The sequence below is a fragment of the Leptodactylus fuscus genome, chromosome 3, assembly GCF_031893055.1.
Source record: "Leptodactylus fuscus isolate aLepFus1 chromosome 3, aLepFus1.hap2, whole genome shotgun sequence".
Lineage (NCBI taxonomy): Eukaryota > Metazoa > Chordata > Amphibia > Anura > Leptodactylidae > Leptodactylus > Leptodactylus fuscus.
The window spans coordinates 93249568-93277125 of record NC_134267.1 but is presented as its reverse complement, the minus strand read 5'-3'; the positions used below and the strand labels follow the sequence as shown (position 1 = coordinate 93277125).

Genomic DNA, 27558 nt, shown 5'->3' with positions numbered 1-27558 from the left:
AGACATCTAAAGGTAGGAGAAGAATATGTGTGACCAACAAAAAATTCGATTTCAATGGTAGAATCCCTCTAAAGGGTTGTTCTAATACAGAAAATCCATGTTGGATTACATATAAAGTAATAGGGTAACCTAAAGCGACTTTCTGGGTTTATTAATTGATAACCTATTAATAGGACATATCACCAGTTGGTGATCACTGCCTCTAGTTATCAACTGATAAAGCCTGGAAAACCCCTTTCAGAACAGAGAATGGTTACATCCGCTCTCTCTATTATATGGATAGCCTGTTGATTTTAATGGGTCATTTGTAACACTTTAATTCACCAGCAGTCATACTGCAGAAAAATTGTGCAATTGAGGTTGGATTCCTTCCGCATTGCAGATTATCCACTGTCATTCCTAGTTCAGTGTTATTAGGGCTGCCCAAATTTAAAGGGGGTGTTCAATTAGTCTTGTTTTCTTTAATGAGCATGACGTGTTAGGATGTATATTAAAAATTAACATTAATTACAGACAATAAAACCATGTCTACACTCCACACTGAATGACAAGACAACCTGACCTGCCTGAATAGCCATTGTGGATGCCTAGAATGATGGTGACATAGACCTTGTAGAGTATACTGCATGTGTATACAGTAATAAGTGAAGCCAATCACGGGTTCAAATTCAAGAAAACTGCCTTAGAGCTGTTACAATATAAGTGAGAGACAAATTCTAGAAGCAACATATATTGTTAGACTGTTATGTATTTTCTAAATCCACAGGTCATCTGCATATTTCAGACATAATACTTAATGTTACTAAGGACACTGTTCCTGCACATGACTGTTTTTTACATTGAAGTCCAATTAAATAGCAGCAAGTTAAAAGGCCCCTACTTCAGTCCCCCAGGGCCGATATGGCTTGCTATTTCCACTGGTGCTTGCTTGCCGAGGACTAGAATTTGCAGATAAGGGAGAAGTAACAGCTGTTGCAGAAGCTGCCATTGCTGCTGCTGCTCCTGGTGGAAGTAAAGGGAATGTTCCAGCAAATGACAGCGGAAAGCTGTGTGCTGCAGCAGCTGCGGCGGCATGTACTGTAGCTGAAAGCGAGAGCAAAGAGGTAGAAAGAGGAGGAACACCTGAAGCAACACTACCCACAGAAGGCACTCTTAGAGCAGCATCTGCATGAGCAAACGTAGCTGTGAGGAGGGCAGAACCATGCTGTGGTGGTAACTCTGTAGTTGTGGAAAGTCTGCAAGGCATGTTCTCTGAGGAGAGTCCATTTTGTTGTAGCAAAGAAGCAGGAAGTTGATGGAAAGCTGTTGCCCAATGGTGAGGATGCAGAGAATGCTGGTGCTGACTCATTGACGTCATAGCTACTGCTTCCCTCTGCGAGGCACACGTGCTAAGATGAGAGACCAGTCGAACTCGTAGGGGATCTGTTGTGTCCAGGCCTTCAACAGAGCTAAGATATCTTGCAACTTCCGTTAAACACTCTCGAAAACCAATGCTCATAAAATCCATAGCCAAAGCCTGGGCATCAAAGTAACCTTAAAAAAAACAGACATAATGATTATTTGTATCATATATATTACAGAGCCATATGTGTACATTGTCATTTAGAATACTGTAGACGATGGACAATTAGGATATAGCGGAAGATCAAAATGTGTGGATAAAAATAACAACTGATCTGATAACTGTTTTCTAAACAAAAAAGTGGACTATGGTTGAGATGGGCAACCTAGCCACTTCATGACCCAGCCATTTTCCCTGATTCATGATCTGACACTTTTTTTTAATTTTATTTCATGCGGTTATTTTCTTTAGGTTATGCAAATAATTATCTGGCTATATTGGTGATGCGTAGGGCTTTACTTTTATGTAATTTTTATTTTTTCATTTCTTCTATTATGTTTTTTTTAATATGCAGAAAATGTAAAAACAAGGGTGGAAAAAGGGTCTGTTTTTACAATTTTTTTTAATAGCAAGTGTTACAGTTATGTTATGTAGGTGTTAAATGTGTTTGTGTCTCCAGGAGTGGGGCTAAAAACTGTAATGTAGATGTGGTAGTGGAGTTCTTTATTTCTGTTTAGAGAGTGTTTGGGTTTTTTTTTGTGTTTTTTTTTTTTTACACATACTGCTTTCTCTAAGGTTATAACAGACCTTTTAGGAGCTCCTGCAGTTCCCTGGCACCCAGTGATCACATGACTACTGGGCCAGGAAAAAGTCGGATCATGGTGGCTTCTGTTGCTGCATAGTATATACAGTGATTAGGAAGGCAGAGACCATGATAAACCTTGCCTCGTCCTTGCCTTCTCTTTGGGGAGTTCACCGATACAGTTTTCTGCAGAAACTCTGCAAGGATGTACCTGTTATTTGCTGACCCATATAACATGTATAGTCAATGGGACATGAAGACTCACCTATTCAGGAAGTCCTACAACCTCCAATAACACTATCACCGCACCACCATCTGTACAGTCTCCCCCTCTCCTTCTGTCTCTATCCCTCTTCCCTCATAGATTGTAAGCCCTTGCGGGCAGGGCCCTCTGCCCCACTGTGCCAGTTGGTCACCGTTAGTATCATATCTGTCTGTACATTTTGTGTACTGTATGTGAACCCTCATATGTAAAGCACCATGGAATTAATGGTTCTATATAAATAAACAATAATAATAATAATAATAATAATAATAATTTTCTTATAAAAATTTAATTAGGTCATGGACAAAAGTGAGGCTGCATAGTTGTGAGACTTACTGTCATTGTCATATAGTGTGTATTTGTATACTGTATTTCATATATTGAGTCAGATTAATCAAATGGTATATATTTAGCATGTATTGTGCTCCTTCTCTAAGGTACTTCTGTACAATTATAAGTATACACCAAGGGTCAAACAGCCTTCTACTAAATGACCAAGACAAAACTGTATAGCTACTTGTATTATGTTACATCGACTGGACACAGTGAGCAAGGCATTCACATTCATTATAACAAAACCACAACGAACATAGAAGAAGGGGGGAAAAAATCACCCCTTCTTGTCCTGTTGTAAGCCAGGTCAATTAACATGATGTGTGGATGAGAGTAGACCATTGTGCTATGGAAGAGTGCTGTACTAATATAATGTATCATAGCGTCTGGTAACATAATACACTACTGTGCTTGAAATTAAATAATACAGAGCAGAAAAAAATTAAGAACAGCAGTTCTCAAAACTCCTAAAATTGTATGGTGGTGCCTCTCGTCTTGTTTTGTGGGGTAGGGACATTCCAGAGAAGCTTTCCCATGGTAATTCTGATCCACAGTGTCCCTCCTTGGCTTGCTTACAAACACACACACACACACACACACACACACACAAAGATTAAAGGCACTGAATGAAGAGAGCTCCCTCTCCTCTGTCTCTACCAGGCTGAGATTTACTTGATTTTCGGACAGTTTAAAGAACTTGAATATATGATCTGCTAAGTACTAAGTAAGTTCTGCAGGATTCTATGACATGTTTTGTCACTTAACTGCAAACTAAGAACATCTTTCTGTGGCATTCCTTCAGCTAAAAATTCTAATGAAACTAATATACTGTGTATGTAATAAACATATGCATACAAATTCAGCAGAAACATTACTTATAAACATGTAGCTGAAGGATACACAAGAAGAATACATAAGATTGTACAAGAACATTAGTGGATAAGATAGATAGATAGATAGATAGATAGATAGATAGATAGATAGATAGATAGATAGATATGGGCAGCACAGTGTCTTTGCAGTGCTGGAGTCCTGCAAGTAGTTTGTATGTTCTCCTAGTGTTTGCATGGGTTTCCTCCAATACTCCGAAGACATACTGATAGGGAATTTAGATTGTGAGCCCTACTTGGAACAGTATTTATAATATCTGTAAAGTGCAGCAGAATAAGATGGCGCTATATAAGTAAAGTAACTCTATCTAGTAGAGAGATTACATGAATTTGTGTGCACCTCTGATTTCTTCAGTAACGTGCCTGAACCTAAGACTGGATTCATCTTCATGCCTACATGTTCCAAAAATAAGTAGATTTGGGATAAGTATTACCACTATTGGTGAATTAAAAGTACCAACACTAAAGGTCACTTAGATTTTTATATTTTTATATTCTACAGTACTCAGTAATTATATATATATATATATATATATATATATATATATATATATATATACCCCGTATATACTCGAGTATAAGCCGAGTTTTTCAGCACAGTTTTTGTGCTGAAAAAGTCCGCCTCAGCTTATACTCAGGTCATTACGGTAATTCAGCAATATCATAGTTACAGACCTAGCATACAGACACCGGGACGGGTGCCAGGCCGCAGTATCGGCACGCTCATAGCAGGAGCGTAGTGATGCTGCTCATTTCAAACTGCAGAAGTTTTTACGGTACGTCTGCTAGCAGACCCGGTATACAGACCCCGCCCCCCCCCCCAAATTCCATCACACGCCGGGTAACGTCACCACATAAGCTCAGGCCCGCACTCGGCGTGTATCTGCATTCCGGGCCTGCTAGCAGAAGTACCATAAGTACTTCTGCAGTTTGAAATTGACAGCTTTGCTACGCTCCTGCTATGAGCGTGGCGATGCTGCGGCCCGGCACCCGCCCCGGTGTCTGTATGCCGAGTCTGGATGCCGGGTCTGTAACTATAATGGCTCTGCTCTGCTTCAGAGCGGTCACCATACCAACCGGCACCTCCACTGTAACTTTTACAGCGGTAATGTTGGAGCTCCCTGCAATCATGCCTGCAATCAGAGAGCTAGGACATCTCCGCTGTAAGTGTTACAGCGGAGATGTTCTACGATGTCCAGATACGAGGGGTCCAGGCAGGTGCCGGCCATGCTGCTGGAGGGAGGGGCACGACCACTCTCTCAAATGCGATCCTTTAGATAGGAACTACGGCTGGCCGCTGGCAGAAGCGCTTCTGCCGGGGATTCCCCTCAGCGCTCCTGCGCGGCCGGCTGCAGTTCTCCTTCAGGTTCAGCCGGCTGGGGATTCCCCTCAGAGCTACTTTAAAGGCTCCCAGCCGGCAGTGCTTCTCTTTTGCAGGCTGCTCTATGCAGTCTGCAAAAGAAATGACAATTTTTGCAATGTATTGCAGTGCATTAGCATTGCAATGCATTGCATTAGTGATCAGACCCCCTGGGGTTCAAGACCCCTAGGGGGTCTAATAAGTGCAAAAAAAAAAATTTAAAAATAAAAAGTTAAAAAAATAAAATAAAAATAAAGTGTTAGTAAATAAAAAGTATTACAAATTCAAATCCTCCCCCTTTCCCTAGAACACATATAAAACTAATACTGGTAATACTGTGAAACACATACACGTTAGTTATCCCTGTGTCCAAAAACGCCCGCTCTACAAATCTATAAATATATTTTTTCTGTACGGTAAATGCCGTAGCGGGAAAAAAAGTTGTCTAACTACCCCTTCCCCAAGACTGAGTCTCTTCCCCCCACACTTGGAATTCAGCCTAACTACATCCAGGCTAAGTATAGGGTATCTGCACTGCTAATATTCCGTTGGGAAGGGGTTAATAGGAGCACTGCAGATACCCTATATTCAGCCAGGCTGAATTCCAAGTGGGGGGAAAAAAACCCAGTCCTCAAGCTCAGGGAAGGGGCAGACAAACAACCAAAACACCCTCTCCCCTTCCTCAGCATCTACTGTACCCAAAAACTCCGGCCATTTTAATTTTTGAAATTTTCCAGTAGCTGCTACATTTCCCCCCTAGGCTTATACTCGAGTCAAAACAAGTCAATTTCCTAGTTTTTTTGTGGTAAAATTAGTGGGGTTGGCTTATATTCGGGTCGGCTTATACTCGAGTATATACGGTATATATATTTTACATAACCATTAATCTAGCACTAGTTAACTAGTCACCTCAGTTACTTCTATGTCTTCAAGGTCAATGAACAGTAAAGAAGGAAAGCGCTTCTTGTGGTAACACAAGGGTTAAAAAGAAAAAAAAAAAATAATAATACAGCCTCTCTGTAGAATGTAAATGTGTGAAAACTCACTAAGAAGCTTTTTGCACATAGAAAGGCAGAAGGAAGTGAATTTCTATGCTGCGATAATGGCAGGAACAATTCTTCTCTCCATTTCCTTTTTGGCCATTGTGCATCTGTACATACATCACTCTGTTCTTCTTTGTGCCCCACAAAAATGTGTGGGCAATAAATGGAGCTCCCCTCCTGTATTTCCTTCTTTACAGGCAGACACCATGTCATACAATTGTAGGCCTCCGGGGCTCCTGTTTATTTTTTCTAATGTTTGTGTGTTTGTTTTGTCTCTGCGTACAGATTTTCGCCGTCTTTGCAAAACCCCAAACAAATCTGTGGCTGGACTGTCTGTGAATGAAGCTTTTACTCCCACAGTGTTATGAAAGCAAACACAAGCCCAGGGTCAAGTGCTTCTTTTGTGCCTGTAGTTCTTTCCCACGAGTTCAATCCTACCATTAGCACTGATTTCTACTCCTTTTATCTGGATCCACCTACCAGCATTTGTCAAAGGGATGTTTGCTTAGACTGCCATGCTCATTTACAGTGTAAAAGTACAGACAGTAAAATCCTTACCTTTACCTCCAGTTGCTTGCAGCATCTTCAAATGATCTACCGTCATCTGGAGAATTTCAGCTTTTTCCAACTTTGCAGATCCCTGAAAACACACACACACACACACTCCCATTAATAAAGCTTGTATTTTACTGTTCTGGTTTCCATATTCTGTACAGACAAAATCTTACCAATGCAGGAAGAAAAAGTCTACTATTAAGAAATTCTTGGTTATCAACTGTCTATTAGTTTCAGTAACTTAAACATTTTAGGAGATATTTAACTAGTCTCAAATAGAGATGAGCAAACACTCTTCGAATACATATTCGATCGAATATCAGGCCATTCAAGGTATTCGATTGGAATTGAATACCACGAGGCAAACGCAGTAAAAATTTGTATCCCCTCCCACCTTCCCTGGCACTTTTTTTGCACCAATATCTGCGCAGGGGAGGTGAGACAGGAACTACGACAATGGAGGCATCGAAAAAAAAAATCGGAAAAAGTAATTGGCTGGCTAAATCAGGTGACCTCCACTTTATACGAATGGTGGATTTAACATTCGATTAATTTAAGACTGTGAACTATGTGACTGTGAGACAGGGATAGATATACTGGCAGGGTTAGCTAGGGATTACCTTTATTTAGGGGGGGGGGGGGGAATGTTACTCACCCAGCTCTATGGGGCTCTATCTGGTCGGGATCCCTGTCAGCTTGCAATATGCGCAAGCTGACTTTTTCCCATAGGAATGCATTGACCAGCGTTGATTGGCTGAATGCCATATAGAGTACAGCATTCGGCCAATCAACGCTGGTTCTGCCGGAGGAGGCGGAGTCTAAGATCGGTCCACAGCAGTTTCCATTGTGGTCTGATCTCAGATGTAGCAGCTCTGCAACACGGAGAAGCAGCAGAGCTCAGCACACACAGAGATGCAGCAGAGCTGAGTGTGCAGCAGGGTTCAATGCACACTCAGCACTGCTACCCTGACCTAACTGAAGTAAGATTCAAGTGCTTATCCCACAAAATGGATTTATAACCTATTCCTACAACCCATGACCCTTACCGATTAATAAATAAGGAGAATCCCACTCATCCTCATCTCACAACCAATAGTTGTGTTGTCAAGTATGCTCACTGCTGCAGTATTCAAAGTGTATAGGACTCAAGGAAACAGCTAAGCATGAGGATAGCTAAGAAATGTGTTCCTATGTAAAGGCCCGTTCACACGGAGTAAACGCGCACGCATTTCGGCAAAATACACATGTAAAAATAAGACTCCCATTGACTTCAATGACAATTTTTGTGTAAAAAAACCATGTCAAAATACACGTCAAAATACATATAAAAATACACGTAAAAATACATGTGTAAAATGTCAATGAAGTCAATGGGAGTCTTATTTTTACATGTGTATTTTTTACACTTGTATTTTGCCAAAATGTACGCGCGTTTACACTGTGTGAACGAGCCCTAACAATATGAGTAGAAAACATTCCAATATTAATTTAGAATTAATTTAAGATAGCTTTATTTACATCTCAAGATCTCTTCTAATGATTGAACATAATTTATTGTGTACGCCATTTTTTAAATTGATTTTAGCTAATGCGCCTTTTTTCAAAAGTGACTTGTTATGTGGCTATGGTTTATATGGTATACATAATTCATTGTATGTGATCTTTTAAAAAGACACAACATTTTAGCACAAGCACACTAAACTTCTAAGGGGGCGTTCAGACTTCTGTCGTTGTCCGACAGCCAGTGTCCGCTGCTAATATCTGTTCAAAATCTTGTGTGGACATTAGCAGCGGACACTAGCTGTGTCCGTGACATTTTGCATTGATTTAAATGGACATCGGGTGCGTTCTTTTACTGTCCATGGGTGTCCTTAACTGTCCGTTCCCAAAGATGTCCGACTTTTCAAGCGGACAGCAAAACCCGACATGTAGGTTTTTGCTGTCCACTTGAAAAGTCGGACATCTTTGGGAACGGACAGTTAAGGACAGACACGGACTGTAAAAGAACGCACCCGATCTCCATTTAAATCAATGCAAAATGTCACAGACACAGCTAGTGTCTGCTGCTAATGTCCGCACAAGATTTTGAACAGACATTAGCAGCAGTCACTAGCTCTCGGACACCGACGGTAGTGTGAACGCCCCCTAACTTGGCTTTAAAAATGCACATCTCATTTAGAGTATTGCACTAAAACTCTTACACAACATACACAAAGTCATCAATACAGTTTACATTTGATCCGGTCCTGTCCATACCCGAACGTTATAGAGTAAAATACTCTCTAGCGATATCCGTTACATGCTAGAATAACAGCAATAATTATTATTACTAGAGATGAACATATAAAACACTTCTGACAGGCGGAAACGTTCTATAACATATTTTCACCAATTCAATGTCATGTTTTTGGGTATAACAGTGGGTGTTTATTTTGCACCCACAGCACAAATGAAACACCTAGACTTTCAACGGGTCATTGGATCTAGAATTATGACTCTCTAACATAATATGTGAACAATAAAGCGACCATGTTACACCAATCTGAAACCTGCCCTAGTTTTCACATCAGTTAGGTATAGAGGTGATAATTATTCATTAGTTATAATTTTTATAGGGGAATAGAAAGTGATATTCTTATGTAAGCCCCTATTTAATTTGCAAACATAAAATTGGTGCCACATTTCTTGGGTTTTCTTTAACACCTGCACCTGTAAATATATATATATATATGTGTGGGGTATGTATGAATTCTTCACATTTTGCAGTTTTTTTGAAAAGTACATTTTGTGTGCATTGAGGGATTGTTTGGCCATCTATATTCTCTTCTCTCACTATCACTTCATATGGCGTTTAGTTTTTAAGCACTGATAAGGGTAGGTAAGTTTCTATAGCAGTGTCTCTGTTATCTCTATATGTATAGTCAATTGGAAACAACCGTGCGCGGGGGAGGAGGGGACGACGACACATGGATGTGATATAATACCAAAATAGCTAAAATAACCTATTTGGCCATGAACTATCAAATAACTACGAGCAACTTAAGGATGAATTCACATGCAGTAGATTTCTTTGATATTCCATGCATCTTGCAGAAATCCATGTGCTTGCCACCAAAACAGACCAGTTTAGATAAATGAACTGATTTCAGTTACTGAACTGTGTTAATATTCCTTATCATTGTAAGGCTTGGTTCACATCTACGTTTGGTATTTTGTTTGCAATATTTTGATCTCCGCATTATTTGTGTGGACACCGAACGGAAACCACACGGACCCCATTTTAGATTATGGGGTCCATGTGGTTTCATAACTAACCGCTTTTTAATGCGTGTAGGTTTCCGTTCGGGGGGTCCCCAAGCGGACTGCCCAAACAGAATCCCAAAAGCCGATGTGAACCAGGGGTTAATATGCCTCTTTCATCTGCCTCTTTCATCTGAATAAAATTATTTTTTCTTTAGTACAATGTACTATGTACAAAATGTATTCATATTCATATTTAAAGGGGTATTCCCATGTACATAATCATATCTATATTTGTAGATAATTAAAAGTTAAACATTTTTGCAAATATAAGTAATTAAAAATTCTGCAGCGTTTTAAAGATTTACTCTATCTTAGTGGTGACAGTCTGTTATCTTAATCGATTGCCAAAGGTTACGACTAGAGATGAGCAAAGAGTGAAATGTTCGAAGTTCGATATTCGATTCGAGTAGCCCCTCAAAACTTGACTGTTCGAATGAAGATCAAACCCCGTTATAGTCTATGGGGAAAAAATACTCCTTTAGGGGGAAACCAATATTCGACTCAGGAGGGTCACCAAGTCCACTATGACACCCCAGGAAATGATGACAACACCTCGGGAATGCAACTGGGACAGCAGGGGAAGTATGCCTGGGGGCATGTAACACGCCAAAGTATTACGCCACTAATAATGCGGGAGCTGACTTCCCCCATAGGAAAGCATTGGCCAACGTTGATTGGCCGAATGCCGTACAGTGTACAGCATTCGGCCAATCAACGCTGGTTCTGCCGGAGGAGGCGGAGTCTAAGATCGGTCCACAGCAGTCTTCATTGTGGTCCGATCTCAGATGTAGCAGAGTTGACAGTGCTCTGTACATCTCAGATGTAGAAGCATTGACCGCACAGCACTGCTACATCTCAGGAATAGCGGAGTTGACAGAGCTCTGTACATCTCAGATGTAGCTGCTACATCTGAGATATAGCAGAGCTCTGTCAACTCTGCTACATCTGAGATCGGACCACAATGGAGACTGCTGTGGACCGATCTTAGACTCCGCCTCCTCTGGCAGAACCAGCGTTGATTGGCCAAATGCTGTAAACTGTACGGCATTCGGCCAATCAACGCTGGCCAATGCTTTCCTATGGGGAAAAGTTAGCTCCTGCATAACGCAAGATGACAGGGATCCCAACTAGCATATAATGGGCTGCCACGAGATAGAGCCCCAAAGAGTTGGGTGAGTAACATACCTACCTAAATAAAGGTAATCCCTAGTTAACCCTGCCAGTACATCTATCCCTGTCTATCAGTCACATAGTTCACAGTCTCATATGAACCGGATCTGAAATCCAACATTCCTCTAAAGTGGAGGTCACCTGATTTCGGCAGCTAATGGCTTTTTCCGATTTTTTTTCAATGTCTCCGTTGTCCTAGTTCCTGTCCCACCTCCCCTGCGCTGTTATTGGTGCAAGAAAACGCCAAGGAAGGTGGGAGGGGAATCAAATTTTTTGTGAGTTTGCAATGTGGTGTTCGAATAGAATCGAACATCTCGAACAGCCTGACATCCGATTGAACATATATTCAGTCGAACGCTGTTCGCTCATCTCTGCTTACGACCACTAATGCAGAAACTTTCTATGGTCTGGGTCTTGTCAGGAGCTCAGCTATGATTTTCTTATTGTAGCCGGGTTATCAGGCAGAGATACTACATGTATGAGAAGATATCTCGGCCTTAATAAGGACATCATGGCTGATTTTATGACCTTAGAAAGTTCCTGCATTCATGGTCGTATCCACTGGCAACCAATCAAGACAACAGACTGTGACCACAAGATATTTAGAGCAAATCTTTAAAACTCTGCAAAATGTTTAATTACTTATATTTGCAAAAATGTTTAACTTTTAATTATCTACAAATTTAAAAATAATTATGTACATGGGAATACACCTTTAAGTCCGAGGTCCAACGTCGCGTAAACGCTGTAGTTTGGCTGCAGCAGAAACCCAGCTTTTTACAGTCCCCGCAAAGTGGATGGGAATCCTATCTGCATATTACAGAAAAATACCCACAGTGAAAATGCTGTGATTTCCAAAACCATTGCATTGTCAACTATACTTACAGAAACACTGGTGGTTTCCCTGTAAGTATAATTGAAGCAGAATATCTGCAGAGGAAAGCTCTGCAAAGTTTCTGTGAAAAGCGCTGCGGAAAAAGATACAATACATTTCCATTATTGTTTTTTTCGCTGTGGCCTGTTACATCAGGCCTTATCCTTAAGAGTCAAAATAAGGCTGGATTCACATGGGGATATTTGGACCGTATTTTTACGCGGAGGCCGCCTCAGAATCCAGTCCAAAAAATGGCTAGGGACAGTGCACCGACATCCAGTTGCAGCATTCCACTCTGGATTAGGCTCAAATGAATGGGCCCAGTCGGGAGGGTGCTATTGTGCCGCGGACACTGCGGTGGATTCCGCCGCAGAATCCATGGCAAGAAAGGGCAGCTCTCTTCTTTTTTCCGCGAGCACAAAACCGCTAGCGGAAAAAAGAAGTGAATGGCTCCCATTGAAGTCAATGGGAGGCATTTTTTTTTGGACCGGATTCTGAGGCGGATTCCAAAAATCCCAGTGTGAACCCAGCTTAAAAGTTTCAATTCAACAGCAGCACAAATTACAAAGTGAATGTATTAGTTCACCTTCATATAGCCAAGTTCCGTCCCTGAAAAACACTTGGCGGTATGAATTGCACTTATTGCATCATAGTTAGTTAAGATGGAGTGAGATCCCAAATAAGTGCTACTGTACCTTACCAACAACTTTATGTTAGTTGAGTACAGTAGTAGTTTGGTTGTTCGAAAACTCACTGCATCATAGTTATGTTCAATGCATACGGCTTAGTTCAGTTCTGGATATCTGGCCTGCACACAGACTGCTGTTCCAGGACGGGAGTCGGTCATGTGAAAGGAGCCTAAGGCTGGATTCACACAGGCTTTTTTGACCCGGATTTTGACAGGGAATCTGCTTCAAAAAACACCTCCTAATGAAATCAATGGGAGCCGGTCCCAAGAAGAAGCGACCTGTCCTTTCTTCAGGTGGATTCCGTGGCTGATTCAGCCATGAATGTCCACCTTGGGACACCTCCCTCCCAACTAGGCCCATTCATTTGGGCCTAATCCAGAGCGGAATCCCGCAACTGAATGCTGGTGCACTGCGTCAAATTCCAGTCCAAAAAAACTCACGTGTGAACTTACCCTAAGTAAGATCTCTACAGTGTAGCAGTATTATTATTGTATTATCCATGCTGCTGTAACACACTGAATTTCCCCATGGTGGGACTATTTAAGGATTATTTTATTTTATTCATGACATCTCTTTCCTCACTAGGAGATGGGTCAGCTGTAAATTGAAGGTGAGTTGCTATGTACGATATAGAGATATGTTTCACCCATTGTAGGCTTACTTAAAAAAGGAATTCAATAGTATACTGTATCATTTAACTTAAATAGGGTCGTCCCGCAAAGTATAATTTTTTTTTAGAAATGAGGCAGAATGGGTTAAAAATAAAATATGCACTACTTCTCTTACTGATCCCTTGATATTCCAATGCTTTAGCCAGTGACTGGCAGTCTAGTAATTCCTGCATGTGTATAGAGGGACCAGGCGAGCATCAGAATGATAGTGATGGGAATCAATGAGCAAATGCTTCTTTTATTTTTATTTTTTTTATCCACTCGCTGCTTTTATAGAATTTCTTTCCTTTATGCCTTTAATTAAAATATATTTCATTAATTTTATTATTGGGGGCAGTTCAATATGATATTAGGCAATAACTTGAGTTTTTCATTAAATGCATTAATGTTCAGGAACATCATAAATAACAAAAAGATCTGGGTCATTAGTCACCATATTTCCTAAAAATTAATCTAAAAATAATTCTGGTATATAATATTCCCATATGAAATATGATATCAGTTATGAAACACGATAGGTCCCTTTGTGTCATAAAACAACCACAATCATTTCTTGAGAGGAACTTAGGCTACATGAGCAATGTTATCCCTGAGGGAAAACAACAACCGGACTGGAAACATTTCTTCCCTACTTTCATGATCGGATTATGTTTTAACAGTTTTGCCACAACAAAGCATTTAATTGGGAAGCATGCTCGCTGCCAGATAAGGCCACATGCAATATTATTTTAATGAGCCTAGAAGAAACGCAGCCATTCCAGATCAGAGGTGCAGTGAAAAGGAATTGTAGGAAATTACTCACTTGCTTTTCAAAAGCTGTCGGCACAAGTCGCCTTAATTCAGACAGACTGTTATTGATGCGATCTCGTCTGCGCTTTTCTATAATCTGAAAGAGAAAAGCGATAAGTCATGAGTCACATCAAAGTACAATGTTAAAAAAAATAATATTGAAATTTTAGAAGTTTTTTTAACTTATGTAATATTCACATCCATACACAGACATAAATATATAAACAAAAAAATAGAGAATACAGTAACGTCAAAATCAATATGCCATTAATAGATCTTAATTAATTTAACCAAAGTGTACGCAAACAAGTTAAAACTAATTAAAAATAGTCTAAAAACAAAGATCAGACAGTGTGGCATAAATGGGCAATAAATATTAATAAAATTCATCAATAATTTACTGGCAAAGATTACAAATCCACTAATAAATTTTAAAAAATCATCCCTAATACAACAAGTCCAAATAAATATACATAAATTCCAGGACATCACTAAAGAAATTCATATAAAGCCATCCATTATCTCATAAACACATCAAATGCACAAATAAAGGCCAAAAATACAGACCAGCCATATATAATAAATGCCCCAACACACTGTTCACCAGCCCAATGTGTGATTCGCACCAGGATGTGCATAAATATACATAAATCTATCTATCTGTAGACTGTGTCTCTGATGTTCTGTACAATGCTGTAATGATTATTATCCAATAGACTAGATGCTTCTAGGGAAGGACAGCTCCATATTAGTTCCTATACTATCAGATCTCATGCGGACATAAAAACCTTACTATTAGAGATGAGCGAACACTAAAATGTTCGAGGTTCGAAATTCGATTCGAACAGCCGCTCACTGTTCGAGTGTTCGAATGGGTTTCGAACCCCATTATAGTCTATGGGGAACATAAACTCGTTAAGGGGGAAACCCAAATTCGTGTCTGGAGGGTCACCAAGTCCACTATGACACCCCAGGAAATGATACCAACACCCTGGAATGACACTGGGACAGCAGGGGAAGCATGTCTGGGGGCATAAAAGTCACTTTATTTCATGGAAATCCCTGTCAGTTTGCGATTTTCGCAAGCTAACTTTTCCCCATAGAAATGCATTGGCCAGTGCTGATTGGCCAGAGTACGGAACTCGACCAATCAGCGCTGGCTCTGCTGGAGGAGGCGGAGTCTAAGATCGCTCCACACCAGTCTCCATTCAGGTCCGACCTTAGACTCCGCCTCCTCCGGCAGAGCCAGCGCTGATTGGCCGAAGGCTGGCCAATGCATTCCTATGCGAATGCAGACTTAGCAGTGCTGAGTCAGTTTTGCTCAACTACACATCTGATGCACACTCGGCACTGCTACATCAGATGTAGCAATCTGATGTAGCAGAGCCGAGGGTGCACTAGAACCCCTGTGCAAACTCAGTTCACGCTAATAGAATGCATTGGCCAGCGCTGATTGGCCAATGCATTCTATTAGCCCGATGAAGTAGAGCTGAATGTGTGTGCTAAGCACACACATTCAGCACTGCTTCATCAAGCCAATACAATGCATTAGCCAGTGCTGATTGGCCAGAGTACGGAATTCGGCCAATCAGCGCTGGCTCTGCTGGAGGAGGCGGAGTCTAAGATCGCTCCACACCAGTCTCCATTCAGGTCCGACCTTAGACTCCGCCTCCTCCGGCAGAGCCAGCGCTGATTGGCCGAAGGCTGGCCAATGCATTCCTATGCGAATGCAGACTTAGCAGTGCTGAGTCAGTTTTGCTCAACTACACATCTGATGCACACTCGGCACTGCTACATCAGATGTAGCAATCTGATGTAGCAGAGCCGAGGGTGCACTAGAACCCCTGTGCAAACTCAGTTCACGCTAATAGAATGCATTGGCCAGCGCTGATTGGCCAATGCATTCTATTAGCCCGATGAAGTAGAGCTGAATGTGTGTGCTAAGCACACACATTCAGCACTGCTTCATCAAGCCAATACAATGCATTAGCCAGTGCTGATTGGCCAGAGTACGGAATTCGGCCAATCAGCGCTGGCCAATGCATTCTATTAGCCCGATGAAGTAGAGCTGAATGTGTGTGCTAAGCACACACATTCAGCACTGCTTCATCAAGCCAATACAATGCATTAGCCAGTGCTGATTGGCCAGAGTACGGAATTCGGCCAATCAGCGCTGGCTCTGCTGGAGGAGGCGGAGTCTAAGATCGCTCCACACCAGTCTCCATTCAGGTCCGACCTTAGACTCCGCCTCCTCCGGCAGAGCCAGCGCTGATTGGCCGAAGGCTGGCCAATGCATTCCTATGCGAATGCAGACTTAGCAGTGCTGAGTCAGTTTTGCTCAACTACACATCTGATGCACACTCGGCACTGCTACATCAGATGTAGCAATCTGATGTAGCAGAGCCGAGGGTGCACTAGAACCCCTGTGCAAACTCAGTTCACGCTAATAGAATGCATTGGCCAGCGCTGATTGGCCAATGCATTCTATTAGCCCGATGAAGTAGAGCTGAATGTGTGTGCTAAGCACACACATTCAGCACTGCTTCATCAAGCCAATACAATGCATTAGCCAGTGCTGATTGGCCAGAGTACGGAATTCGGCCAATCAGCGCTGGCCAATGCATTCTATTAGCCCGATGAAGTAGAGCTGAATGTGTGTGCTAAGCACACACATTCAACACTGCTTCATCAAGCCAATACAATGCATTAGCCAGTGCTGATTGGCCAGAGTACGGAATTCGGCCAATCAGCGCTGGCTCTGCTGGAGGAGGCGGAGTCTAAGGTCGGACCTGAATGGAGACTGGTGTGGAGCGATCTTAGACTCCGCCTCCTCCAGCAGAGCCAGCGCTGATTGGCCGAATTCCGTACTCTGGCCAATCAGCACTGGCTAATGCATTGTATTGGCGTGATGAAGCAGTGCTGAATGTGTGTGCTTAGCACACACATTCAGCTCTACTTCATCGGGCTAATAGAATGCATTGGCCAATCAGCGCTGGCCAATGCATTCTATTAGCGTGAACTGAGTTTGCACAGGGGTTCTAGTGCACCCTCGGCTCTGCTACGTCAGATTGCTACATCTGATGTAGCAGTGCCGAGTGTGCATCAGATGTGTAGTTGAGCAAAACTGACTCAGCACTGCTAAGTCTCTGCATTCGCATAGGAATGCATTGGCCAGCCTTCGGCCAATCAGCGCTGGCTCTGCCGGAGGAGGCGGAGTCTAAGGTCGGACCTGAATGGAGACTGGTGTGGAGCGATCTTAGACTCCGCCTCCTCCAGCAGAGCCAGCGCTGATTGGTCGAGTTCCGTACTCTGGCCAATCAGCGCTGGCCAATGCATTCTATTAGCCCGATGAAGTAGAGCTGAATGTGTGTGCTTAGCACACACATTCAGCTCTACTTCATCAGGCTAATAGAATACATTGGCCAATCAGCGCTGGCCAATGCATTCTATTAGCTTGATGAAGCAGAGTGTGCACAAGGGTTCAAGCGCACCCTCGGCTCTGATGTAGCAGAGCTGAGGGTGCACAAGGGTTCAAGTGCACCCTCGGCTCTCCTACATCAGAGCCGAGGGTGCGCTTGAACCCTTGTGCAGCCTCGGCTCTGCTACATCAGAGCCGAGGGTGCGCTTGAACCCTTGTGCACACTCTGCTTCATCAAGCTAATAGAATGCATTGGCCAGAGTACGGAATTCGGCCAATCAGCGCTGGCCAATGCATCCCTATGGGAAAAAGTTTATCTCACAAAAATCACAATTACACACCCGATAGAGCCCCAAAAAGTTATTTTTAATAACATTCCCCCCTAAATAAAGGTTATCCCTAGCTATCCCTGCCTGTACAGCTATCCCTGTCTCATAGTCACAAAGTTCACATTCTCATATGACCCGGATTTGAAATCCACTATTCGTCTAAAATGGAGGTCACCTGATTTCGGCAGCCAATGACTTTTTCCAATTTTTTTCAATGCCCCCAGTGTCGTAGTTCCTGTCCCACCTCCCCTGCGCTGTTATTGGTGCAAAAAAGGCGCCAGGGAAGGTGGGAGGGGAATCGAATTTTGGCGCACTTTACCACGTGGTGTTCGATTCGATTCGAACATGGCGAACACCCTGATATCCGATCGAACATGTGTTCGATAGAACACTGTTCGCTCATCTCTACTTACTATGAATACACAAACTTTGTGCAGATGTTGGACTTGAATGCCCAGAACCTGTACTGCAGGACAACATGGATGACCATTCAGCCTATGTGCTGCCTATGTGTCTTAACAGCTACATTACAGTACAATATGTCACTGTTAATAAATAGTGGTTGTGATTTTCTCTTTTTTATTATGTAGTTTCTAGCTATAATATAATGTACCCAAGTGAATGGAGCCAGGGGTACAGTACTTCAACATGGCCGCTATACAGTGGACAGAGTCTTCTGTTTCCAGCTTTGTCCCCTCTATAGGTTCTGGTGCTAGAGGAGGCCTGGTATAGATGATTGGTACAGGGTTCAACTGATTTAATGCTGATGACCAATCTTGAAGACAGGTCACCAATGTTAAAATAACCCCTGATCCAAAATTTGATTGACATAAGACTGTCTTCATTTTTCAGTAGTTTCACAGATGCCCATGCTGAAGATGCCATGCTGCAATATGAACACTAGGCATCCATGAAACACGTGAACAGGTGCGGTGTTATCAATTATACTGTATAAAGTGTATGGTCTACATATAAAGTGTATGGTACTACAATGTGGTAGTAGGACTGTGGTAGACACAGTTTGTTTTTTTTAACGTAGATTGTGCGCCACAATGTACTTTTTTTTTCCTATCTGAATGTTTTTGGAGTATGGGAGGAAATCCACACAAACACAGGGAGAACATACAAACTCCTTGCAGATATTGTTCCTGGTGGGATTCGAACCCAGGACTCCAGCGCTGCAAGGCTGCAGTGCTAACCACTGAGCCACCGTGTTGCCCCCATAGATGCAGTTTGTGATATCATTCTAGCTATGGAATATCTTGAACTACATAACTATGTATGGCAAATAGTTGTGCCAAAGTCTTCAGGGTGAAATCACACTGGGACAATGTGTGGGCCTTACATAAATCTCCAAATATGCTGCTGAAATAAGTCCATGCAAGCATATTAAAAAAAGGTCCTCAGTTGCAGAATGTCCGCAATAAATCTGGTACTCTTATAAGGAATCATGGCGGAGATAACTTTGTCTCTGAGTAATTTCAACCAGATTATTAGAGTCCATTCACACGGGGGAAAATGGTGAGGAATTTGGTGTGGAATTTCATTGCTGAAGAAAAAGCCTCCCATTGAATCCAATGAGTTCCTTTTTCTGCTAGAACCCATTGAAGTCAATGGGAGGCTTTTTTTCAGCGCTGAAATTCCACACCAAATCCCTCCGTGTGAATGGACCCTTACAATTCAGTGACATTTGGGCAAATAAAAAAAATGCTACATCTAAATTCATTCTTAGGTAGGGGCATAATGAAGGGGGGGCATGTGCCCAGATGCTGGTTATGAGGGTGGGTGCCAACAAGCCACTTGTATATATTTATATGCAGAATACAAGTAGTGAACTGAACTCTTTGTCCTAGGGTGAAGAAAGCTGAAGGACTGACTTGCAGTTTTAACAGGTCACATTGCACATTATTTATGGCATTCTAAAATTCTATATTACATCACATAACAATTTTCTTGTCTTACTGAATTGCCAGAAATATTTTTGTGCCATGACCACCATTTTCACCATTTGTTCACCATAATGTTAGACTGCTAAATAAGTTGGGTTCGGAGTATTAGAGCAACCTATGCATAGCCTGGAGTACACAATATTTTCAGTACAGAATCTAGGCCCCCTCATACATTCAGCAATGATATTCAAGAAAATATGGAACATACTACTCTGCCTTTTTTAGTATTAATAGCCGTACCCCTTTCGCAATATGGATGAATTCTTAAAATGATATGTAAAAGTAAAACCTTACCCCTCTCCGCTTCTTCCTAGCCATGATCTGTGACGTTGTGGTTGGAGAGTTTGATCGAATTAGTGATCCACTGCTATGTCTGTGAAAAAATATAAAAAAGAAACAGGCAAGCCATCAGTCAGATTGTAGTCGTACTCCAAATATTGCACTACAATAGAGGATCATACAGGATCTGACATACAGATGCAGCAGAGCTGAATATGTCAGACACTGCATCTGCAGCAGAACTGAGTTTGGTGATACCAAAGAATGTGGTATAAAGGGCTAGAGGCGAACCTACTGCACCATCTCATCTCAAAGGTAACAATGATGCGCGCACTATACTGTATTGCAATGACAAAGTCAACTGTGTAATGTGTTGTAAGTAAATTTTAGCATCTATGTAACAGATCCTTGTGCTGGTGAAGTTTATCTAAGCTGTTTCCAATACAGGATCTATTAACGGCCTTTGTGCAACTCTGTCACCATTATAAAACTGCTGTCATGAATACAATTTAGCGATCAGAAAAGTGACATTTAGGAAAGGAATAGACTTGAGAGTACGAAAAAGTAAGAATTTGATTTTATGCCTGGACCACAGAAGTAACAAAGACTTCCTTTTTATAAAAGAATTTAGCTGAATTTTCTTAGGAGTTTAGAAAGTTCCCAGACCCTAACAAGAAATTAGTGTTTTCCTATATACACTAGGAAAGATTTATTAGTTATGTCTTAAAGTAAGAAAGCCTCTAACTTGACTAGATGTGCTAAATGGATTACAGAAACTCATACTGTATGATCACTTTGCAGCATCTTAAGACACCTCTAGGTTTGTTTAGCTGGACCACTTTTTATGTGCTCTTTTGTGTACTTTTTACATCTTGCCACACTCTCTTTGTATGTAAAACAGTTTACATATATATTGTACATGGTATGTGCGCCATACTCCCTTTGAACAGTATATCATCCCTATTCTGTCCTCTGACTTCTTTTTCCTCACAGTCCCAGAAAGAAATAAGAAATGGACAGTGTTTTCTCCACTAGAAATGGGACTAGATATGATCATATATACTGCAGCGAAATCATAGATAATAGAAGATCGTAAGCGCATAAGAGTGGTATGCACGAAATACTTGGAGTTTTAGAGGAATTGCAACAATAGTGGCAAACTATTGCAAACGACAAAGTTAAAATGGCAAAATAATTATTAATTTTTCACATTTTAACTTAGAGAAAGGCGTTGGAAGGTGACCACATGGAGTCTGTGGCCTTTAATAGAAAAACATTCAATCCTAGTAATCTGTCAATGTACATACAGATGTAGCATAGTAATTGTACCGCTTAATCCTTTGGGGGCGGCATTTGTACAGCATGATATCTCTTGAGTTTACATAAAACAGCAGCTTCACCTGTAGTCCTGTGTAAAAGGATCAACCACGATACAATCTGATACTGCGGTAATCCAGTGAATGAGTAATACCCTAAAGAGTTAATCCGCTAAACCAATGACAATAAATCTTTATCTCGGTGCATTGATACTGACACCTGGAAACACGCTACAAACAAGTAATGATACATGGCTAATTGTTGCAATGCCATGGCCACAACAAATGGCCTATTATAGTCTGGCGGCTGTCTGACATAGATCACAGCATACATCTCAAAATAATTCACACTTCCCGCTATATGAGATGAGGTGACAGACTGGATTTCAGTGTACGGCATGTTAACTGTATCTGACTAGCTGAAACTGCAATGAAAAAAGTGCAAATTATCTAAGCAACATAAATCAGACAAAAAAAACTATATTGTGTGATTTTTCGGTAATTTTCTAGCAATCTAAGATTTTACCATTTTTATTATTTATAATTAAAAGCCCATTGGGTTATTTAATGTTGGTCACTGTCGCAAATGAAAGCACGCAGCCAAATATTAGACAGACGTCGAAGAGCCAAATTAACCATTTACAGTAATGCAGTGATTCCCAACCTTAATACCGTAGTAGGGGAACCCCTGAAAGATGGTTCCACTCCAGAGGAAACCCTACTGTCATTCCCGCCTTCATGAAGCTTGGCGTAGTGGCGAGTAAAGCTTCTATAATCTTATCCAGTACTATAATTTGGATAAAACGCATTTACTGCTTTGCATAGTATCTTTGATCAGCCTAAAATCAGTTTGTCTTCAACACGTCTTGTTACTGCATTCTGGGGAGCCCTGCTTCAGAAATGCTGATTTAACTCCTTGTAGTTACATTGCTTGTGAAAAGTAGTGATAACTTTGAGTACATATAACACAAATATCTGCAGACCTGTAAAGACCCAAAGCACAGGACACCTAAAGGCCTGCTACATCTGTACATAAAAATACATAAAAAATTATTTACACATTAAATATTATTTTAGGTATTCCTTCTGTGACTAGCTGATCATAAGATGGGTACTGTGGCTGGTTTCAGATTCCCCTAATACAGTGTATTTTTATGTCCATATTATGACTGGCAGCCCCTCTATTCCCTGACTCTATGGAATCCTAGGTTAACTACATTCAAGTCTTTAAAACCTCCGGGGATTTGGGTCTAGTGGGTGTAATATGGACGTCAATATGCAACATCTTATATCTTCACATTTATTATGACATCTGAAGAAATTAAAGTTCTAGTCAAAAACTTTGTCACTGCAGTTTCAGTTCCCAATCCACAAAACAATATAAACTACAATATACATATATACATGTATATACCAATGAATTCAGTGCTATAATCTTGCAAATGATATTTTATTATATAAATAATATTGTTACCACTAATAGTAATAGCAAAGTAAGAAGAAAGAGAAGAAAATTTACTTCTATAGAGTTCTCAATGCAATTCAATGGGAGCTTCAGTATATTAATAAGATAGACAGTGAATACAATACTCATGCATTACCTCCCAGCTCATACATTTTATTGCAATGTCAAAAAGTCAATTGTCTATTGAGTGAAAGGTAAACCTCAAGAACGGTGACTAAGGAATGAGAGTTTATGCCAGAAGACGCTACTTTGTGGGCCATTACTTTTATACCAGACAAGGGTTAATCATAGGCCCTCTTAATGATTCCTAATTGTTTCTAATATTGCCATAATGCTAATTCTGTTGGGCTTCCTTTACAAGGCTTTATGAACAATCCATGGCAATGACAAACATTTGCAATACGCTTTTCTCAAAGAGTGTCAGTATTATAATGTACAGGCCAGCATTGGATCCCATTACTGTAAAGCAAGGAAACCCATCCAAAAGGAAAAACTTCAGGAAGGTTTCCCCACTTTCCTTTCATGGGATCCAATCTTGGTATTGGCAAGAAATCCACAGTTTCCAAGTGGACTGTAAAAAGGCCATGTGAATGAAGACTAACACCGAGAGAAACTGGGTCCGTACTGAACAGTATGGTGAGAGAGGGACACCTAACAGTATAGTTATCCATGATGCTAGGAATCCCTGCTCCCATGGCCTCCTATCTGCAGAGATACTGCTAGGCTTCCCTCTCCCGGCATGAAGTTCAGGCCGGTAAATACAGTGAAAACACGGACCAAGTTTCTCGACTGAAAGTCAACCACGTGAATGCGGGGTAAGGCTACTCTCACAAGATCAGTATTCTGCATTAGTATCTAGAAACCAGGGGCCGTTCCTAAACACAGAAGAGGTGTAAGTCTTTCCCTTACAGTTTGTCTCTCTATGTGTTCCATCCTTGGTTTTAATTTATAAATACTAATACAAAATACTAAAAAACCCAAAATATTCAAGTATATATATAATATATATAAACTTCCAAAATCCCAGCAACAGTCCTAAGCCAATTTTTTTTACTAAAATAATAAAATAGGTGCACTATATTAATTTTCTTAGTTATCTCTGCACGAGTGAGGCCTAAAATAGAGCAGACATTGCAATGCAATGTACTATTTTTATTCATCTATCTCAGCCATTCCCAACCAAACCAACAAGGAGTACCACAACACTACAGCGGCATGATGGCAGCATGTCTGGATGTTAATTTTATATGTGCCCTCAGGACAATGGTGAAGCAGGAAGCTTTCAGCTCCACCATTCAGACTAGGACTAATGTTGTCTGCAGGTTGGCACCGGCCTGCTGCATTGGGTTGTAGACATAATATACAGGAGGAGAACAGCAGAGAGTTGTGTGGGAAGAGGACTTGGTAAGTATTTTTATTTTATTTGTATGGCCCTACTTCTGTGTTAGCCCACTAGAGAGCAATATACTGTTTGGGGCTAATGGGGAGCATTATACTATGTGGGGCAACAAGGCAACATTATATTGTGTGGAGCCACTGGGGAGCATTATACTGCGTGGGGGCCATTGTGAATCATTACACTGTGGAGTTTCATACTGTGCGGGGCCACATTATACTGTGTGGGACTACTAAGGGGGCATGATAATGTGGGGAAGACTTAAATTTGATACTGTATGAGAGATAGTAAAGGAGCATGGTGATGGTGAATATACTGTGGGTGGTGGTGAAAGAAGAATTTTGATATGTGCTGTGTAGGGGTGGTTGGACGGAAAGCATAGTATTATGTAGCTTTGAGTGCTGTGCTCAGTTCACATGGTGCAGCTAAAACTGAAATCAGAAAAAAAATCTATGTAAAGCTTTGATGTAGTTTTCTAATTTTACAAGTGAAACAAATTTAATTCACATATTTCACCCGGAAATAAAAAAAACCTGTTGGTAGAGGTGTAGAGGTGCACAAGAAACAAGATTTTTGGAAGGATGACAGGGAGTCTATCTATCTACCTACACATAAATATCCCTTCAATATGTCAGCAATGATCCTATGTGAGATGTGGCGAAGCAGCAGACATGAATGTCACTATAATTTGTGCCATCTGTCAAAGCCGGATCTGCTTTATCGGAGCCCTCAGATCTGCTGCCACTGACAAACTTAGCTCTACTGCACCAACCTGAACAACACAAGGATTTGGTCACACAATGTTATTTCCATGGACGGCAACATTTACAACTGTAATTAGACTCCTCTCAAGTGTTATTGAATAGCTTGGAGGCCCCCTTATATCTATATACAATATAAATGGATGTATTTTACTGCGCACTATATCCATCTATACAGAAGATATCCATCTAGTTGTTTCAGCGCTGTTATTCTGATGTAGCAGAGTTGAGTTTCTTTGTGGTATAATCATGGTTTTTTGGTTATCAGTTAAGGTGGTATATAAAGGACTACTTCACCTCTGCTACATCTGCTTGTGTAGGACCCTACAAGTGTCACTCTGTGCCTAAGAAAACTTGCAAACACTCACCCAGAGTAATTATTCTCACTGCCCACATCAATGGTCTCATCCAGGTCACTGTCAGAGCTGGTGTCATCGCAGGGTCTCTTCATGGTCAGTGTACCAGGCAGATGAGCAATTATCCACAGTGTGTATGGAGGGAGCTGTGCCCAGGGATTGTGTGCCACTACCCGGTCACTCAGCATCTATTCCCCTGCTCTGGGCTGCTTTCCCACGCTCCAGCCTGTAGCTCCAGCACAAGCACGCCCCCTGGCTGCCACTCCCACCTCCTCAGTCAGCAAGCTGTGCAGGCTCAGCACCAGCACACGCCTCTCACATCACCACCTCCTGCCTGAGACTGTGTGAGGATGGCAGTGTCACCAGTGTGGGGACAGTCTGCAGTGCACAAATACACAAGCAGACTGTATCAAGTCACTGGAGAGGGAAGCACAAGCTGTATGTCAAGCATTGCTGGCTGGGGAGGCAGATGGGAGACCCTCACTCATCTCATAATCATGACCACATCAATAGTTAAAAGGGTTTTTCTGGAAATACAAATTTCTGCAAGGAGAAGAGAAGGTGAAAAATAAAAAAAGCAAACCATACTCACTTGTTTCCTTCTGTACTGGGGAATGAGGGAGAAGAGGAGTTGCAAATGTCACTTTTGTTTTCTTTTGTGCATTAGTGCAGTCCACAAAAAGGGCACATGTGGGGGTCACAATGAAGGGATATTATAGTGTGTGGGGGCCATGAAGAGGCACAGACCCTGAGCCGCTACAGACTGAGCGCCCACAACCTGGAGATGGAGACGAGGCGACACAGGCAGACGTACAAGCCACGGGAGAACAGACTGTGCAAGCACTGTGACCAGGGGGCCCTAGAAGACCCACTTCCTGCTACACTGCACCAAATACTCAGCTGTGAGGGCCGTCTACTACCAAAGACTCTCTGCCCACATCCCAGACTTCATATCTGCAGACGAGAAAAGGAAACTCTACATCCTACTGGGAGAAGAGGAGGCCACTGTGGAGATCGCTGCCCAATACGTGTCCAGCTGTCACCAAACAAGAGGAAGATGAGACTCCATGGACTTTTATACCCCAAACCACCCACCCCACCCCACCTCCCCATATACCGGCCACCAACTAAGAGGAAGATGAGACTCCACGGACTGTTATACCCCAAATCACCCCACCCCCCCATACAGCTGTCACCAACTAAGAGGAAGATGAGACTCCACGGACTGTTATACCCCAAACCACCCCCACCCCCCTAATACTCTCCCCCTCGACTCCAACTCGCCTCCCCACTTTACTAGCTTTGGCAATGCCAAATATCTATTCGGACGTGCCAATAAAGCCTATTTGAGTTGATTTTATTTAGTTATACTGTGCAGGCCACATGGGTGTATGATAGGGTATAATGCCACTTCAGTCCCCACATATACTGACTGGACCAGTAAAGGGGTATTATACTGTGTGGGGGGCAAAGAAGGCATGGGCGGAATTTGAAGTTTGGAAATTTGATATGGTGGGCTTAAAACACTGCAGATTTGTCTGTTTGGGTATGCTCTCATAGCTGAATTTTCATTCCACGTGTGAACACTTCTGTGCAGCTAGCCACGATGGGATGCCAATGCAGTGCACCGAAATCCAGTCACGGCATTCTGCTCCAGATTAGGCCCAAAGAATGGGCCTAATCGGGAGGGAGCCTCAAAATCCGCTCCAAAAAACTCTGTGTGAACACACCCTTTCAGTCCTCTGAAAGTTGGAAGGTATGCATAGGATAGGTCATCAGTTTCAGGTTGATATAGGTCTGACTCCAGCTGTTTGAAGGAGAAGTAAAGTATCGCAAAAAGCTTCATTGTCTGTGTAGTAGCTGGTAAAGGTACTGCAAACTCAGACCCATTCAAATGAATGGGACTAAGCTTGTAATACCTTTCATTGCCATCACATAGTACATAGAATATAACTCCTGCAAATAGCTGGATGTTGTGACAAGAAGTTTTAGACCTGGGGAAAAAAACACTGGAAAATTTTTTTTCCTCTGAGCACCTCTGCCAAATAATTTTACCAAAAGGCATTTAATGACAATTTTGATACAGTTTATAAAGCAGTTTTTGAATATAAAATAGAAACATGTTAAAATTAATTAGTTTTTGTTGTAAAATTACAAATTCTCACCTATAACCCACATAAAAAAGCATGCAGTCTTACGCTGG

The 27558-nt window shown here is 41.6% G+C and overlaps 1 protein-coding gene across 1 annotated transcript; it reads right to left on the bottom strand.

Moving 5' to 3' along the window:
- Positions 1 to 518: 518 nt before the first annotated feature.
- Positions 519 to 25583, bottom strand: HEY2 (hes related family bHLH transcription factor with YRPW motif 2). Its single transcript, XM_075266633.1, has 5 exons — positions 25368 to 25583; positions 20077 to 20155; positions 14100 to 14183; positions 6594 to 6675; positions 519 to 1533 (listed from the first exon to the last, which is right to left on the bottom strand). The coding sequence occupies exons 1-5, from the start codon at positions 25541 to 25543 to the stop codon at positions 866 to 868; spliced, it is 1089 nt and encodes a 362-aa protein (XP_075122734.1). The 5' UTR covers positions 25544 to 25583; the 3' UTR covers positions 519 to 865.
- Positions 25584 to 27558: the final 1975 nt, after the last annotated feature.